This window comes from Neofelis nebulosa, chromosome 11 (assembly GCF_028018385.1).
Source record: "Neofelis nebulosa isolate mNeoNeb1 chromosome 11, mNeoNeb1.pri, whole genome shotgun sequence".
Lineage (NCBI taxonomy): Eukaryota > Metazoa > Chordata > Mammalia > Carnivora > Felidae > Neofelis > Neofelis nebulosa.
In genome coordinates this window covers 22,093,650-22,112,201 of record NC_080792.1, presented here as the reverse complement: position 1 = coordinate 22,112,201, position 18,552 = coordinate 22,093,650, and the positions used below count along the sequence as shown (strand labels likewise).

Genomic DNA, 18,552 nt, shown 5'->3' with positions numbered 1-18,552 from the left:
TTATTTTAAATGCCTTTTCTATCCCCTAGGTAAAGTTCTACTCATATTTGAAGTCTTGACCATGTAAAATAGAATTAATCTCTCTGTCTATTATATTCCATTCTATTTTCTGGGACTACCTCTTTTAGCATTTGACACTTTGTGTTTAATGAGTTTTTGTGTCTAATTTCCTCAGCCAGAATGGATATACCATGATTTATCTGGGTATTTCCATAGTCCTAAAGATGGTGCTTTCTACACAGCAGAGGTGCAGCTAATCTATTTTGAGTGAATTATCACTGAATGAATTAGTCTCAGCCTCTTGAACTCTCATGGGAGGCTGTATTAAATAGTAAAGAATGCCAACTTCAAAGTTATATAATCTCGGTTCAAATCCTGCCTCTATCACTTGATGGCTCCATCAGTTTAAGGTACTTAACCATCTGTGTCCTAATTTACATGATTGTACAAAAATTGTAACAATAGACTTGAATTCATAGGGTCATTGTGTGGATAAAAAACCATAACTCATAGGTGCTTAGACCATTGGTACGTCTATAGTAAGGAAAAAAATAGTGTTAAGAAATATTTTTAAGAGTGGCATTTAGTTTGTCACATTTAAAGGGTAATGAGGGTGAAATAAATAATCTTAGTAGTGCTGTACACTTTCAGATATATTCTGACTTAAATAATCAGATTCTGATTATTCTAAATAATTCTATTTAGCTAAGTTCCTCTAAAATTATTAAAATGTGCTTATTATATAGTTACAGTTGATCTTTATTATTTTGAGAGTCTGTATTTGCAGATTCACCTACCTGCTAAAATGTATTTGTAACCCCAAATCAATACCCCCGTTGCCTTTACAGTTACACCCACGACCATGAAACAGATGAGGCACACATTCTCAGCTGAGGTTGAACAAGGAGACACTCTGTCTTTTTGTTTCGGTTCTCATATTGTAACCAAGTGTTCTTTTTGTGGTCAAATAAGTGCCACTTTGGGGAGGGGGGGTGGGCATTTGTTTATTTTTGCTTTCTGTCTGTGAGTTTGGTATTTGAAATGCTCTCCAACTGTAATGCTGAAGTGCTGTTTAGTATCGCTTATTCCAAGAGGCTGTGATGTGCCTTAGGGAGAAAATACATGTGTTAGATAAACTTCATCCTGGCATGAGTTACAGTGCTATTGGCCGTAAGTTCAATGTTAATGTATCAACAATAATAATAAATAGGATGTCTTTAAACAGAAACACACATAAAACAAGGTTATGTATTGACAAGTTGACAAAAATGTTGTAATGAAAGGCTCATAAGAACCTGCACCTGCATTTTCCCCAAGAGCAATGTTACAATATTTGCAAATTCAGTGTTTGTGGCAACTTTATAGAACATGGCTGCTGCCTCAAATGATGAGAACTGACTGTAGTTTGCATGTCATTGACATGTTAAAAATGTTTAGCAAGTAACTGACTTTACCCAATTTTTTAAATCCTTTTAGGGGCGCCTGGGTGGCGCAGTCGGTTAAGCGTCCGGCTTCAGCCAGGTCACGATCTCACGGTCCGTGAGTTCGAGCCCCGCGTCAGGCTCTGGGCTGATGGCTCAGAGCCTGGAGCCTGTTTCCGATTCTGTGTCTCCCTCTCTCTGTCCCTCCCCCATTCATGCTCTGTCTCTCTCTGCCCCAAAAATAAATAAACGTTGAAAAAAAAAATTAAAAAAAAAAAAAAAAAAAAAAGAAAAAAAAGATAAATCCTTTTACAAAGACACTTATTTGTAGAGCAATAGCTAATCTGTAGTGATCTAAAAGAAGAGGCTCAGACTGGGGTCTCCCTGGAGAATATATTGCCACACCTCTGCTGCATTTCCACATGATTGAAACAGTATCAAAGTTGCCCTGGGGTTGTAGGGGGCTGGAGGAGTCGGAAATCCATTCTGTGACTTTGTGCCTGGCCTCTTTCTGGCAGTTGTTTATTTCTACCACCTCAAAAGAACAATTTTGTATTTTTATTTTTAAAAATTAATTTAAGGGGCACCTGGGTGGCTCAGTCAGTTAAACGTCTGACTCTGACTTTGACACAGGTCATGATCTTGGGGTCCGTGAGTTCAAGCCCCGTGTCAGGCTCTGTGTTGACTGCTCAGAGCCTGGAGCCTGCTTCGGATTCTGTGTCTCCCTCTCTCTCTGCCCCTCCCCTGTTCACACTCTGTCTCTCTCTCTCAAAAATAAATAAAGATTAAAAAAAATTTTTTTAATTGATTTAAATGTTCATGGTAGTGTTATATGCACATTCATTTTCCAAATAGGTGTATAACTATAAGCAAGACTCTTCCTCCCCAACCTGGAGGAACTGGAGGGAGTTCCTACTCCCTCCAGACTCCCCTGTTTATCGCTTTTCACTATCCTTTCTTTTCTGGAATTTACCTTAATGTTTTTCAGCAATTGTGCTTAGGTAGCTGTCCTTTAATTCCTTAGTTTTAATTCACAGGTTTAGGTATCACCTATCGATTTATTCCTAGGTCAGGAGTTAGCACTCTGGTACACTCCAGCCCTACGCCCAATCATCTTCCTGCTTTTCTCCTCCTACTCTTCCTTCTCCTCCTCTGCATTTTCATTGTGATCCTTCTTCTCTTCTTCCCTGAGGCGTAATTAATTAACGTGAAATGCACAAATCTTCAGTGTTTACTTCTCTGGTTGTATTATTTCACTAGGGCTGCCACAGCAAACACCACAGAGGAGGAAACCTAAATGAACCACAGATAATTGCTTTCTCACAGTTCTGGAGGCTGGAGTCCAAGATCAAGGTGTCAGCAAGCTTGTTTCTTCTGAGTCCTCTCTCCTTAACTTGCAAATGGCTCCCTTCCTCCAACATCTTCACACGGACTTCTTCTGTGTCTCCGTATTTCCTTTTCTCAGAGTGACACCAGTCATACTGGATTAGGTCCCACACTGATGACCTCATTTAACCTTTTGATTTCTTCAAACCCCCTACCTCCAAAACACTCGCATTCTGAGGTACTGGGAATTAGTATTTCAGCATGTGAATTTCAAGTGGGGGCCCAATTCAAACCTTAGCAATACATTTTGACAATTTTATCTACCCATGTAACAAATGTGAAAGGAAGATGCAGAATGTTCCCATCACACCAAAAAGTCTCCCTCTTTCCATAGCCAGTCAGTTCCCCAGTACAACTGCTGTAGGCAACTGCTAGACTGCTTTCTTTTACTATAAACCCATTTTGACTCATCTTGGACTTCATCTAAGTGGAATTATATAGTATGTGCTCTTTTGGATTTGTGTCTCACCTTGTGTAATCTTAAATCTTTTCAATTTTTCCTTATCATATTTCTGAGAATTCCATTTTTTTTCTGTTTTGGAATCTCTGTTTCTTGGATTTCAAATCTTTTTCTCTCAGTTTGCACTCTTCTTTTCCTGAAATTTACCCTCATTAGACTCCTGATAAAGGGAATGTGGAGAGATGTCTTTGAAACCATGTATTTCTGAAACATCCCTATACTTATATAAGCTTATATTCTTATACTTGAGTTATTCTTCCTTATGCTTGATAACATTTGTATAGCCTTGGAATTCTAGGTTTAAAATACTTTAGGAATAGAATTTTATAAGAACTCTTCTATTGTTTTCTAACTTTGAATGTTGTTGAGAAATCTTTCTCCTTACCATTTTTACTTTTTATGTGACCTGCTTTCTTTCTTCCATTCTGGAAGCTTTCCTATCCTCTCTCCCCAGGAGGCTCTAGTATTTCACAGTAATGTACCTTAATGTAGTTCTTGTTCATGTATTGTGTCAGAAAATCCATAATCCCTTTCAGACTAAAGTCTCAAATCTTCCAGTTCTGCAAGGTTTTTACTGCAGGAAAGAGTTCTGGTTTTTGTTTTGGTTCCTTGCTAATTTTCTGCCTTCTATTTTTTTTTTTATTTTCATTATTTCATCTTATTAGTTGGATATTGGAAATTATAGACTAAACTTCCAATTTCTTATATTTTTCCCCCAAATTTCTATGATCATCTTTCTATGATCATCTTCCCCCCCACCCCCGGAATTTTAGAAGATTTCTTTTCATGCATCTTCCAGATAATTTATTGAATATTTAACTGGTTAAACCAAACTATAAATGTCATAATATTTTTTAAAAATCTTTCATTTTTCCTGTATTTCTATTCCTTTCACAGATGTAATATCTTAGATTATCTAAATATTAATGACAGTTTTTGGGATACTTTTTCTACTCTAAGCATAATGTTGTCTCCTTCAAGGGCCATAATATTGTGGGGTTTTTTTTTAAGTTTATGTATTTATTTTGACAGAGGGAGAGAGAGAGAGTGCACAAACAAGGAGGCACAGAGAGAGATAGAGAGAGAGAATCCCAAGCAGGTTCTGGGGCTTGATTGTATTTTTTCTTATTTTATACTAAAAGCTTTTTAAAACAAAATGTCTTGTAGTCTTACAATGTTGGTTAACATTAAAATGAAATATGTACTAAAAAGCTGATTCCAAAGTGCATGAGTGGATTAAGTGGGAGCCTCATTATTGGGGCATTGATTAGAAACCTGGCTACTGTTTTCTCTAGGGCCAAACTTACAATTTTCTATAGAGAATTATTACTTGGTATTTGCCTGGGCAATTACATCTGGTTGTCATTGCATTGAACACAGATGATGAAAGAAGACTTATTCTCTTCGACTTAATAACCCTTGCCCTCATCTGTACTCTCTTCTGTGCCTGATATCTCTGAATCTGTGGACTCTGTTTCAGTGTCCCTAAAGGATATAACTCCCAGTGACTCCAAGGACACTGAGGGTTAGTAGATTGACTTTCCTAGATGTGGGTATGACTTTCAACCCATCTTTTATTTCAGCACCATGCTTTAGTCTTGTCTTTCAAGGTATTTAGGACGCAACAATTTCTAGCCCTCCCTGAATTTTGTCATGGAAATCACCTTGTTATTCTTTAGTATCTCTTAGGGAGTAATTTAGGTTTCATCTTTCTCCTTTGGCTCAGCCACCACACTTTCCTCGGTTTGCATCTCTTAAATATTTGTTAACATCTCTCATCCTTAAGACTACTATTCTCTATTTCCTTATGGTTTTTTACTCTTGAGAACATTTTACTGTCATTTTAGTGGCATTTACAAAGGAGAGGTGATCATGCACATAATCAAATGAATTGTGTATTTTTGTCAAAATCATACAAAAAGGGACACTGTCAAATTGTAAAAATGGATTTAATTTGGTTATAGGGGCTAATCCCTAGCACTTCTTGCCTCTCTGTTTTATTCCTACTTAAGTTGGGGTCATTTCTTTGACCCTGCTCTGTTGCCCTTACTTTCTCCAATGTTTTAATTTACATCTTTTATTTTGCAGAGTATCAAAGTAAGCTGGCTGCCTCCTCCATCAGGAACACAAAATGGATTTATTACCGGCTATAAAATTCGACACAGAAAGACGACCCGCAGGGGTGAGATGGAAACATTGGAGCCAAACAACCTCTGGTACCTGTTCACAGGTCAGTGTTCACATAGTGCAGTCTTGCAAGGTTTTTATGAGTTAAATGCTTTAGGAATAAAATATGCTCTCACTTCAAGGAAACATTCTTTTTTGTTTGTTTTTTCCTGACAGGTGACATCTATTGGTCTGAACAAGAATAACCTTTATATTTTTAACTTGATATCTTTGTAATGCTTTCAGTACATATTATGGTCCTGGATCATACTCTTATAAATGTATCGTAGATCTTTTAATCTGTATTAGTTTCTCAGCATTGCTTATTCAACAACAGCCCCTCTGTCAAATAACTTTTAACTTTTTAACTAGTAACTTTAAAAAGCTATCTAATCAGGGGTTCCTGCGTGCCTCAGTAGGCTAAGCATCCTCCTTCAGCTCAGGTCATGATCTCTTTGTTGGTGAGTTTGAGCCCTCCATCAGGCTCTCTGCTATCAGCATGAAGCCCACTTTGGATCCTCTGTCTCCCTGTCTCTGCCAATCCCCACTCACTCTCTCTCTCTTTCTCTCTCTCTCTCAAAAATAAATAAACATTTTTAAAAAGCCATCTAATCAAATGGTTCCAAGTTTAAGTCACTTTGATCCCTTTCCCCCGAATCTCCAGTGGTGAGAATGGGGCTGGAAAATGTGGAGAGGGTAGTTTAGGAAATAAACAGATTGCTCTACTTTCCATAAACATAAAAGTAAATTCACTTTTGTAGCAAAATTGGTGGAATTCATAGTAGGTCAAGCTTCGTTATGAAAACTGGAGTATTCCATGCAGTTTTCCATGCAATATTTAGAGAATGTGTTTTATTTTACAAAATGAATAATCATATATATTTTTTTTAACTATTGGAACTATCATGCCCATCCAGGTTCCTGGAAAACAGTCTGAGATATGCTTTCAAGGCAATGCCTCTGGGGGTGCAAGCCCAAGAAAGCACGCATGAGGAAACAAAGAAAGAGACCAGGGAAGTGGAGAAATCTTTCACAGTGGCTATCATTGAGCTGGCTACAAGTTTAGAGCAAACACAGAGTTTGTTCAGCCTCATGGGGTGTCTCCTGAGAGGCCGCATGAAGTACTATGTATCATAGTCAGTGGCTGGATAGGAAGTATGAGCAGTTCCTCTCTTGCCTATCATTGGTCTAAATCTGTCGATAAGCTGTTATCCATTCTATACCTGCAGACAGCACTTGAGAAGCCAGAGCATCTGGCGAGTATGCAAATATAGAATTCTCTCTGTGTCAGTAAGTCCTTTATGAGGTGGTGGCTTGGTCTAGGGTAGCACCAGTAAGTACTTAGGAGGGTTTTATAGCTCTAAGGAGAGTGTGAACTATTGCCTGGGGCTTGGGAGGCAAAGCATAATATAGCAGAGGCTCTTGGTAAGGATTGGGAGGCAAAGTTGAGCAAATCTGGAGTGGCACATAAAAAGGGTCCTGGAAAATATACAAACTGAAACTCTTAACTTACACCTAATGGATAATATAAACTATCACTGCAAATGAGGAAAGAAGAAAGTAACCCCTTATTTATTTCTTTCTCTATACCATGTGCTCAGTAAATTTCCATTTGAAATCATAGTTTGTTACACACACACACACACACACACACACACACACACACACACATTTTAAGCTACATTTAAGTCCACATTCTGCAATGATCAAAACCTGTTTTCCCCCTCAGGTTTGTTGTTGTTGTTGTTGTTGCTGCTGCTGCTGCTGCTATTGGTGTTTGGTTTTTGGTTTTCGATGTGTTTTTCTTGTCTCTTGTGCCTATAAAATTTTAGCATAATGGTGAAAGTGCTTCCAAGTAGGTTGTCAAAAATCACATTACTCGTTTTATATCTGGACAAAAATCTCTCAGACAAGTATTATTGCCTCTAAGAGGAAGTTATGGCACTCTACCACATCATTTAAAAAGCTTAAGAAAAGCCAAGATCTTATGTCTTCTTTCCTGATGAAATTATGGGAAGAAGGTAAAAATAAATGAAGTGAGGCATATGTGCTCAGTGTGATAGTTGGTGCAACCTATAGTTTATTTTGACAGAAATCACCAACATTGGAAAAAAAGTCTTGCTGAAAAAATTTTAATAGAATTCCTAAGATGTAATAGATGAAGAGTCTCTAAGGATAATTATATCCAAGACTTTTTCACCCCTGGTTTTACTGAGGTATTATTGTCACATACCACCGTATAAGTTTAAGGTATACAACTTAATGGCCTCACTTGTGTTCACTGTGAGATGATTAACGCTGACAGTTTAGTCAGCAGCCATGATCTCATATGGATACAATTTAAAAAAAGAAAAAAAAAGTCCTTATGATGAGAACTCAGGATCCACTTTCTTAAAATTTTCATCTATATCATACAAAACGTGGAATGCTTCACGAATTTGCAAGCCATCCTTCTGCATGGGTCCTGCTGATCTCTTTACCTCTCCGATTTTAGTATATGTGCTGTGGGAACAAGCACCAAGCCTTATTTTTTTTTAAATAAATGATGGTATTTGAAGCCCTGAAATCTTTTTTTTAAGTTATTTCCTTCTCAGATGAAAAAGCTTAAAAATATAAAATAACCTTTTTATACAATAATTCATTAAAAGATGAGTGTTCCAATGGAAAAGCTCAGGATTAGATATTCAATTTATGAAACTATAAATAGCCAAGATGCATGAAACAATGTTCAAGCTCATTAGTAGAGAAATGCAAATTAAAACAAAAATGAGTTAACATTTTCTTTGGATTAAAGTGATAAAGATATAAGTGAATGATGATACCCTGTTCTGGAAAGCATATGGGAGACATGATTAATATTCATATACTGCTGTGGGCCAGATGATTCTAGAATCTCTCTGGAAAGCAATGTGTAGATATTTGTTATACACAGGTGTATATACGTGTGTGTGTGTGTATGTGTGTGTGTGAGAGAGAGAGAGAGAGAGAGCAAGAGAAAGAGAGAAAGAGGGAGGGATCTTTACAGATATATGATCTATGTTTTCTACTAGGAATTTATTCCAATTATGCAGCCATATTTTCTGCAAATTTTTTCACTATAAACATGTTCATTGCACTGTTCCTTTAATAGAAAATTTTAAGGAAAAAAAATACCCCAAGCATCCAAATATAGGCAGCTACTTAGAAAATTTTGTCAAAATCATATCAAGGAATACTGCTTACCTAATGAAAATGATAAATACTAAATCAAATGTTAATTATTTCAAACATGATTCAATGAATAACTCAACTTTAAATCAATATTAGTGTGTGAAGTTGATATTTATAAATAAAATATGAATTTGTAGGAAAATATTTAGAGTAATATATATACCAGAATATTGATGGTGGTTGTTATTTACATTTGTAATAACAATAAAATATGTATTTTAAAATTATGTATATAACAGGAAGAACAAAAAGGCAAGATCCTAATGTCATATTATGACTTTTGGTCACCAAAATTGAAAATTCCTACCACTAAAGCTTACTCCATGGCCACTGAACAGCTAAAAGGCAAGTGGCCCAGAAAATAAATGAAGAATCGTAGCCACCTGGCCAAAAGAAACTGCTGCTGTGAATTCTTTAGTATTTACAGTATTTTTGGCAAATGGGATTTAACACATTCACCTCAGTAGTATCAAACCAAGATTCTGGCTCTCTAAATAGACAAACTTTTAGGATTTTCTCTCTAAAGAAGTGAAATTATTAAAGAAGAAAAAAAAAGCCAGAAGTCTGAAATAAAGGTGTTGGCAACATTGGTTCCTTGTGGAGGTCCTGAGAGAAAACTCATCCATGTTTCTCTCCTAACCTCTGGAATTTGCTGGCAATCCTTGACATTCCTTGGCCTGTAGTTATGCTGCTCCTATCTCTACACCACCTTCTTCTGTTGCCTGTCTGTGTTCTCTCCTCTTCTTATAAGGACACGCGTCATTGGATAAACCCCACTCTAAATCCAGGATGGTTTCATCTCAAGATCCTTAACTATTCATATTTATAAAGATCCTATTTCCAAGTGAGGCCGTGTTCTGAAGTTCCAGGTATTCAGGAGTTTTGAAGTAGACACTATTAAACTTGCTGACAGATACCTTTTATTTTCCCTCTTAAGAACAATCATTTTTAATTGTATTCTCTAATGAACTTTATTCAAAAATAAATAATTCAGTCCTACATCTTTATTCATCTAAAATATATGGGACAATTAGATCTTCTAATCAGCATGAGCTATAACCCCTTACCATTCTGGTTTAATACCATTCCAGCCAAAAGCAAAGAAATAGGATGAATTAATTAGCTTGTTATTGGAATAGCTCACAAATGCCCCTTCCCATCTTTATACATTTCTAGGAATCTGGACTCAAATTTGAATTCCTCATTCATACTGTTCTTTCTTAATTTCAACAATTACAAAATGAATTTGGGAAGACAAACAATCTGGACAGTTATATTTGTAAGTGTACCTGATATTTATGGTAAAAACAAAAGTCACACAGACTCCATTCTTAAATTGAAATGAAGAAATAAAAACTACCAGAGAATAGCCTCATATCTGTAAAACATTAAAAACAAGTTGTACAGAGTCTCTGCCTTCCTATCCCCTGATCTGTGACCCAACTTCAGTAATGTCTGTTGCATTGCTAGATATTGTGGGAGTGTTTTCAGTGGTAGAGAGCACAGGTTTTGACTTGTTCCCAGAATATATTTATTTAGTAATGTATGCAATTTCTAGTTTACAAAAGTAATTGATTTTCTGTATGAATCTGTGGCACTTTAGAATGTACAAGGCTTGACCCTATGTTTCCAATACCTATATGGTACATGGATATATTGATTTGTCTGTTAAAAACTTGGAAATGCTAGAATGCTTCATTTGGATGACATAAATATTCAGGTGTAGAGACTCAAACTTGTTTTTTACAATCCTCTGTTAGACAGGTGTTTTTTTGTTGTGTGTGTTTTTTACTAGGATAATGAGATATCTGCAATAACATAGTAATTCAGAGTTATAACAAGGATTTTAAATCATTGTTATCAGTTTCATTGTGGGATCCCATGTCAACTAAATTTTAAAACGTTGTTTTTAATTTTTGAGTGCTCTTCAGAGAAAGTTGTTTTGAATCTAATTGAAGAGTTTTCTTGTGTTTCATGGCCAATATAGAATAAACGTAATGATTAACATGCATTGGTATTTTATGGACTGAAAAATGAAACAATAGCATAGAATTTTATAACAAGGTTAGCATTAGGGGAATAAAGGGAAATTATATTGTTTGAATAATGTACCATCTCTTAACATAAGTCCTGTAAAATTAGAAATAGAACAGAATTACAGAGCTTGAAGGCACTTAGTATTGGGGATAGAAACAGGCAGATGATCTTCTTTCAACAATGTATTTTTTTTTATAGTTGAGGAATGCATTGCTACTTACATCATACTTTTTGTAGAATAAAATTATACTTAGAAGCAGGTAGGAAATACATATGCATGGGCATGCCACACATAGGCACAGCATACACAAACACATGCCCACCCCCACATACACAATGAGATTGAACTATGGGTCCCTGACAAACCAGACCATTCATCTTATGCACAGTCCTAATTTTATAGAAGAGTTAACTGAGATCTAAAGAGTGACATTGCTAAGATCTACCACTAGTTAAGGCGATAATCCCAACTCGATTGTAGGCATTTCAACTCCTAGTTATATACTCCTTATACTATATAATATTGTCTTCTTTACCTCACTGTATTGTAAATGACTCTGGCTATCATATGAATCTGTAATAGATCATTGGCTTTAAAAATAATTTAACATTTATAACAATAATAATACCAGCATTAACTTTGACGACAGCCACTATGCTGAAAACAGTATGGAGTTTCTTCAAAAAATTAAAAACTAGAACTACCATATGATCCAGCTATCCCCCTCCTGGGAACATATCCAAAAGAATTAAAATCAGGATCTGGAAGAGATATCTGCACTCCTATGTTCACTGTAGCATTATTCACAAGAGCCAAGGTAGACAAACAATTCAAATGTCCACTTAAAACAATTTTTTTAATGTTTATTTATTTTTGAAAGAGAGAAAGAGAGACACAGTGTGAGCTGGGGAGGGGCAGAGAGAGAGGGAGACACAGAATCTGAAGCAGGCTCCAGGCTCTGAACTGTCAGCACGGAGCCCGATGCGGGGCTTGAACCCAAGAACCATGAGATCATGACTTGAGCCAAAGTCAGACACTTAACTGACTTAGCCACCACGGCGCCCCTCAAGTGTCCATTGACAGACAAATGGATAAAGATGTGGTATATATCAATAGACCATGGAATATTATGCAGCCTGAAAAAAAATAAGGAAATCCTGCCATTTGCACCAACATAGATGGATCTGGAAGACATTATGCTAAGTGAAATAAGTCAGTCACAGAAGAACAAATACTTCATGATTCCTTTTGAATGAGGTATCTAAAATAGTCAAACTCATGGAAGCAGAGAACAGAATGGTGATTGCAAGGGTAGAAGATGAGGGTGAAATGGGGAGTTGTTCAGTGGGTATAAAGTGACAGTTACACAACAGGAATAAATTCTAGAAATCTTTTATACAACATAGCACCTATAGTTAACAGTGTTGTGCACTTAAAAATTTTTAAGCAAGTAGACCTAATGCCAAATATTTCAACCATTAAAAAAAAGAGGACACAAGGAATCTTTTGGAAATAGTGGATATGTTTATTACCTTGATTGTGGTGATGGTCTCATGGATGTAGGCCTATGTCCAAACTCATCAAAATGTATACATTAAATATGTCCCGTTTTTTGGTGTATTAAGTATATGCTTCAATGGAGCTGAAAACCCTCTATAAAAACACTGTATATATACATATATCCATATATATATTTCAAATTTAGTCTTTGTAACAATTTTTATGCATATATTCTCATTTTACTGATGAGAAAACTTAGACAAAGAAGGAGGGCAAACAAGTTTTTCAAGGTCACATACCTAATGAGCAGTGAGGTAAAACTTCAAATCTAATACTGCCTGAACTGAGTACCTATACTCCTAGCTCTTAAACTGTAGGTAATGTGTTGCCAACCACAGATAATGAATGTGTGATTTTGTGTGTATAAAGGGATACATAAAGTTGAATAATGCACAATGGAAAAAGGTTTCTGTTGGATAATAAAAATTGAATATTAGCTTAGCAGCTAAAGGAGCTGCTTAACTCTAGGAGAAATTAAATCAAAGCTTTCCTACCTACTTCTTTTAAAAAATGCTATTTAAAATTTCTACTGGCCCAACTCAGGAAACACATCCTAGAAAACAATGTTTAGAAATATTCACACAAAAATGCTTTAGATTCCAGACAGGCTTGTCTCTACCCTATCTTCAGTGAATAAATGAATAGATAGATAGGTAGATAGACAGACAGATAATGTTTTGAAAGTTCTTTAGGTATCAGCTCTCAGGATTGGGGCTCAAAAAATTGCTTGTTCATGTTGATTGTTGTTATAACTTTTGAAGATACCTCTTCTTTCAAATGTGAACATTTGGGGAGACAGCCAAAGCATAAGAAACTCTTAAAAACTGAGAACAAACTGAGGGTTGATGGGGGGTGGGAGGGAGGAGAGTGCAGGTGATGGGTATTGAAGAGGGCATCTTTTGGGCTGAGCACTGGGTGTTGTATGGAAACCAATTTGAAAATAAATTTCATATATTAAAAAAAATAATTAAGGGGGCACCTGGGTGGCTCAGTCAGTTAAGCGGCTGACTTCGGCTCAGGTCATGATCTCGCGGTCCGTGAGTTCGAGCCCTGCGTCGGGCTTTGTGCTGACAGCTCAGAGACTGGAGCCTGTTTCAGATTCTGTCTCCCTCTCTCTGACCCTCCCCCGTTCATGCTCTGTCTCTCTCTGTCTCAAAAATAAGTAAACGTTAAAAAAAATAATAATTAAGAAAATAAATAAATAAATAAATAACCCACAAATGTGAACATTTTTTTAATTAAGAGAAAAACCTTATACTGAATTTGAAGTTTAATTGAACTCTTAGGTTGATACATTGTAAAAATCATAGAATTATCAATTCTTTCCTGCCTTCCTGCTCATATTTTAGTTCTGGATGTAATCATTTTAGACAAAAATTTCTTGCATATTTGCCCAGTGCTTTATACTTGCTACTGATGTCCCTCTTAGGTCCCAGCCTTGGCCAGGTGGGTCTCTGAAGAGAATGGTCTCTGGCGCCTCAGCAGGAGATAGGGCAGAACCAAGAGTCTTCTCCCAAAAGCACTCCAAGTTGTGATTAAAGCTCCACATAGTCACTTGGCTTAATTTATGTCAACCTTATTATCCTTATCTCTGAAGTGGGAGTAATAATGTATTTATGGCAAAATTATAGAGTGTGTGAAAATCAAGTCAGAAAACAATTTGCAAATGTTATCTATTAAATGCTTAATTATATAAACTATTCTAAAAGCAGTCTGGCATTTGATTCTCAAAAGAACATTATAAGATGGAAAAGCAGGTATTATTACCTAACTTATATGGGAAATGGCAATTAAAAGAGCTTTCAGTACATCTAAACTTGCCCAGCTAAACTTGCAACCTAGATTTCTGAAGGTCATACATGGAATGTCTCTCTGAAAAGCTGAAATATCTCGTTCCACTTCTCACCACTTCCTACACTTATCTAGACATAGAAGAGGGTCGAGGTTTAATTCCGTTGGTAAAGGTTTCTGAAGACAGAATCAGAAGACTTGGATAAAGATATTTTAAAAGAAGATTTAGTTTTGGTTTATCCCTACAATGTAAAACTAGGGCTTATTTGTAGATAATATTGTAGTAAAGCAGATCAGTGCAATATAAGGAAGAACTTTTCCAACAAGAGAAACGGTTGAGTACATTCCCTCCCTTGGTGAACTTCTCATTCCAAAGGTATTCCTGCTTTATTTACAGGATCACTTTGTTAGATGTATATCCAAATAGCTCTAGATGGGTCATTTGAATAGACATTAATTAACATCCTTTTTGATATTCGGATTGTATGTATATATTTAAACTTTTTTATACTTAATCTAGAATTTCTTAGGTGTTTCTAATGAGAAAGATTCCACAGCTATATTTTAGAATAAAATTCAAATTAAAAAACATTTAAGCTAAAATATAATAGTTCAAAGAAATTAGGCAGGATTTTCAAAGGGACCTGGGCAGTAATGTATACAGCATATTAAACCTTCACTGGATATCAGAGAGGATCACATAAATAGCTCATCTTCCCTCCTTGGAAGAGGTATTTTGATCAGTAGGTTAGGCTGGTTAGGCAAGACTCCAGTGGGGGAAATACTTAATGGATGGTCTCTAAATTGACCTATGATTTCACTTCAAAGAACTGTTAGTAGGTTTTTGTTTTACTCAAGACTGAATTAGTGATACTGACAGATCCTCAATGCAATATATATAAATAAAAATTTGGCAAAATTATAAAGAAATCTTTCTCTCTTCTAGTGAGGTATTTTACTACTCATATCTACTTTCTAGTGAGATGATTTAATAAATTCCTACTAAAAATTGATATATTCTGCACACAAAAAGTAACTTGATTTAAAGTCAAATGAATGGAACAGAATATAGGGCATTCAAAAAAGATTTCCATTTATATGTCAAAACATTGCATATGATAAGATGGCAGGTCATTCAGGGTTCAACCAGAGAATCAGAACCTGTGGAGATGTGTACTAAGGCGTTTATTACAAGGAATTGACTTAAATGATTGTGATGCCTGGCTAGGCCATTCCAAGTCCACAGAGCAGGCCATAAGAAAGGCAGGCTGAAATTCTCGGGCTGAAGTTGCTGTCTGCAGGTGAAATTTCTTCTTCAGGGAAGCCTTACTTCTGCTCTTAAGAACTTTCACTGGTTTGAAGCTGCCCCCTCCCCAATTATCTAAGATAATATCCTTTGCTTAAAATCAACTGAATATGGACTTTAGTCACATCTATAATATAACACCTGAAATTAGTGTTTGAAAACTGAGGACTTCAGTCTAACCAAGTTGAATAAAACTGATCATTACAGATGGTATTTCTAATCACTGGTGGAGATGGTATTAATACAATTGCCCATCCTTTTCAAAGAAAAATAAAATTAAATTTTACTTAATATAAAAGAATATATTCTTGATGGTCTAAAACTATGTCAGATAAGACCACTATGAGAGCCATGAGGTACAATGATTAGGTAAGCATTTGTTCCCAGAATTCTCTCCCTATTATTTTCCATGTCCTGGAAACTACAATCAATCCACAATCCCTTTGCCTTAGTAATTAACAATGGTGCCTATGAAAAGGTGCAAAATGTTAACAAATTCAGATCAACATCATGTGAACTAAGGGACAAATCAAAGTGAGCACAAACCTATTGAGCCATGACAAAGGCCTTTTGTTCAAAAGCATCCATTTGCTGCCTTCCTAATGATGTTAGATATTATATTTTAACCTAGTATTTTTGGGTATGTTAAGTGCTTCCTTAGTGGATCTTTCAACAGCTGCTTTCTGTGTGTGCATTCCATGTGTCAGTGTAATGGAATCTATGGGTATATAGATAAAATACCAGTAATAACAAAAACAGCAACAGTTCTAACTATTCTCAGTCTATTTCTTTATGGAGCTTCTAGTCTATCTTATAAAATTAGAAGCCTCTTAAAGAGACAGCATTTTGTGTCATAGATACTTTTGTGTGGGTGAATTTATCAAATTGTCTTCTCTAATAGTACAATTTATTGAAGGTAACTGCTATGGACGTTAACAAGTCCATCTAACCATCACTTAAAACATTATCTCCAATTAATAATAAATTAGAATTCCCCTAAAGACCAAGATTTACTCATCTGCCTATGCAAAAATATACAAATTTGTAACTGTGTACATGATAAGCATCATTTCTCCAATAGTTTATTTTCTTTATGAATTTTTCTTGTTACCAAATATTTGTGCCATTTTAGATTAACAAAATATAGATTGTAATTTAAATTTACCAGGGTTGTTCAACTTTGGAGATTTAAGGACTTGTCAGTTTAAGCCAAGTCCTCATTGTCTGAAGAAAGTCACATGGTTTTTTAGCAAGTGTAATTTGTTTTACAATAATTTGTCATGGTAATGAGCTGCTTTGAGATTTAGCTAAAAGGACTATTACTTACATAAAAATTTATACATATCACACTAATGATCCATGGGCCATCTCTCATCAACCTGTATTCTGTGTGCTCTCTAAAAAATAAGCCCTGATGTACAATATTATATGCCCAAGTTATCATGGAGATAGACTTTCTTCATGCTTCTAGTATGGACAGTGATTCAAAATAAAGTATGCCTTGTGATAAAAGGCCTAGTATTTTCTGCTTAAGTGCAGTGGCTTTGGATTCTTCTTTCTTGGCTCAAAGAAAACATAATCACTGACCTTGAATAAATGATGGAGACATAAATTTTTAGGATGACTGTTCTTGATTTATAGACAGGCCTCTTCTAGACTGTGAGAAAAAATGATCCTTGCTATTTTTGATTATTTCTTCATCGTTCATATTTTATATTCTGCATCTGCCCTGAAGCTATTTTCAGGGATACATTTTTATAAACTAGGAAAAAATAAATGAGAATATGTGAAAAATAATTTGATTTCTTGCTGTACTATTTCTGCCCTTTTGGCCAAAATAATAATCACCACAACAATCACAAACCATGTAATGATGTCTACTGTTTTGAAAACTCTTGAAAATAAGCTAGAAATACTTTTTATTCAATAACTTTTTTTCCCCTTTCTGGAACATTCTCTTATAGGACTGGAGAAAGGAAGTCAGTATAGTTTCCAAGTGTCAGCCATGACAGTTAATGGCACTGGACCACCTTCCAACTGGTATACAGCAGAGACTCCTGAGAATGATCTGGATGGTAAGACCGATCCCAATCACTGTCACTTTAATTTCTATTTTCTCTGTTACTTCAGCTTCAAAGGCTCCCTTATTAGAAGTTGATGAACTCCAATACTGGGGATGTTTATTCCTTCTATATCATTCAATGCAAGACAAAACAAAATATAAAATACAAAATCCTCAGTAGATTCTTCAACAATACCATATAAAATTATGTATTAATTACATTCTTCATGAGTTATTTTTCTCAAGATAATTTGAAATTATGTTTTTTAAATTTATCTTATTGGATAATCAACCTTAAAATTTTCTTCATAGGAATTGCTACAATTCCTGATAATAATCATGAAATACAATTACTTTACCCTTGCCCTTTTATGATGCTTCTGCAAAATAGCAATATGTATTTTTTGTTTGCTTGTGGTATGGTCGTTAATATTTGACATTTCATCTTTTTAAAACAAGGAATAATCTGCCTTGTTTGCTTAATCATCTGCCTAGTTGTCTTAAGACATTTGTGGATGAGATACTAAGATTTTTATAAAAGTCATATATCAGTAATTTAAATATAAGCAAAATCTTCAAAATTAGAAGATGAGAAATAGTGTTTGAAATGAAAACATCATGACTGATAGGAAAAAAATCAAGAGGAATGGGTAATACAAGCAACAGAAAGAAAGTGTAAATAATAAAGCAGAAATATATGATGAAGAATTAGAATTACAAATTGAAGAAGTAGAAATTCATGAAAAGAAGAGGTACTTGAAAAATAAATTAGTTATGATCAGTACACTTAAGCTAAGGGATTAAAACCGAGACCAAAAAAAAAACAAACCACATATGTATTGCAAATGAGACTGTCTAAATCACTGACAATGAAATACTCTTACTCCTTCACTGGCAGACCTGAAAGCATCCAAGTTACTGCAAGATGAACATTTCTATGTCCCTTCCCTTCGTCTCCTTTTGCTCTCTTGCTCCTTCCCTCATTTTTATTCTCGTCCCGGTTCTTGCGTTGTCCTCTCTCCAGTTTGTCTTCCCTTGTTCCTTGAACTCCTCCTTCTTATTTTTCTCTTTCTTGATCTTTCCCTCCTCTAAGTAATTCACTATCACTCATGAGTTTCATGTAGTCATAGATTCCACTTTACAAAATAATTA

General features: G+C 35.4%; 1 protein-coding gene and 1 non-coding gene across 5 annotated transcripts in view; one reads left to right on the top strand and one right to left on the bottom strand.

Moving 5' to 3' along the window:
- DCC (DCC netrin 1 receptor) overlaps positions 1–18,552 on the top strand; it is a 1,139,939-nt gene that overhangs the window by 933,829 nt on the left and 187,558 nt on the right. For all 4 annotated transcript variants that reach the window (XM_058692059.1, XM_058692060.1, XM_058692061.1 and 1 more), the window contains exons 13-14: positions 5,356–5,497; positions 17,303–17,413. In XM_058692059.1, coding sequence (XP_058548042.1) covers positions 5,356–5,497; positions 17,303–17,413 — 253 coding nt within the window. The remainder of the gene's footprint in view (positions 1–5,355; positions 5,498–17,302; positions 17,414–18,552) is intronic.
- On the bottom strand, positions 7,848–7,951 carry LOC131490645 (U6 spliceosomal RNA). The gene has a single exon (XR_009251161.1). It is a non-coding gene; the product is annotated as a U6 spliceosomal RNA (small nuclear RNA).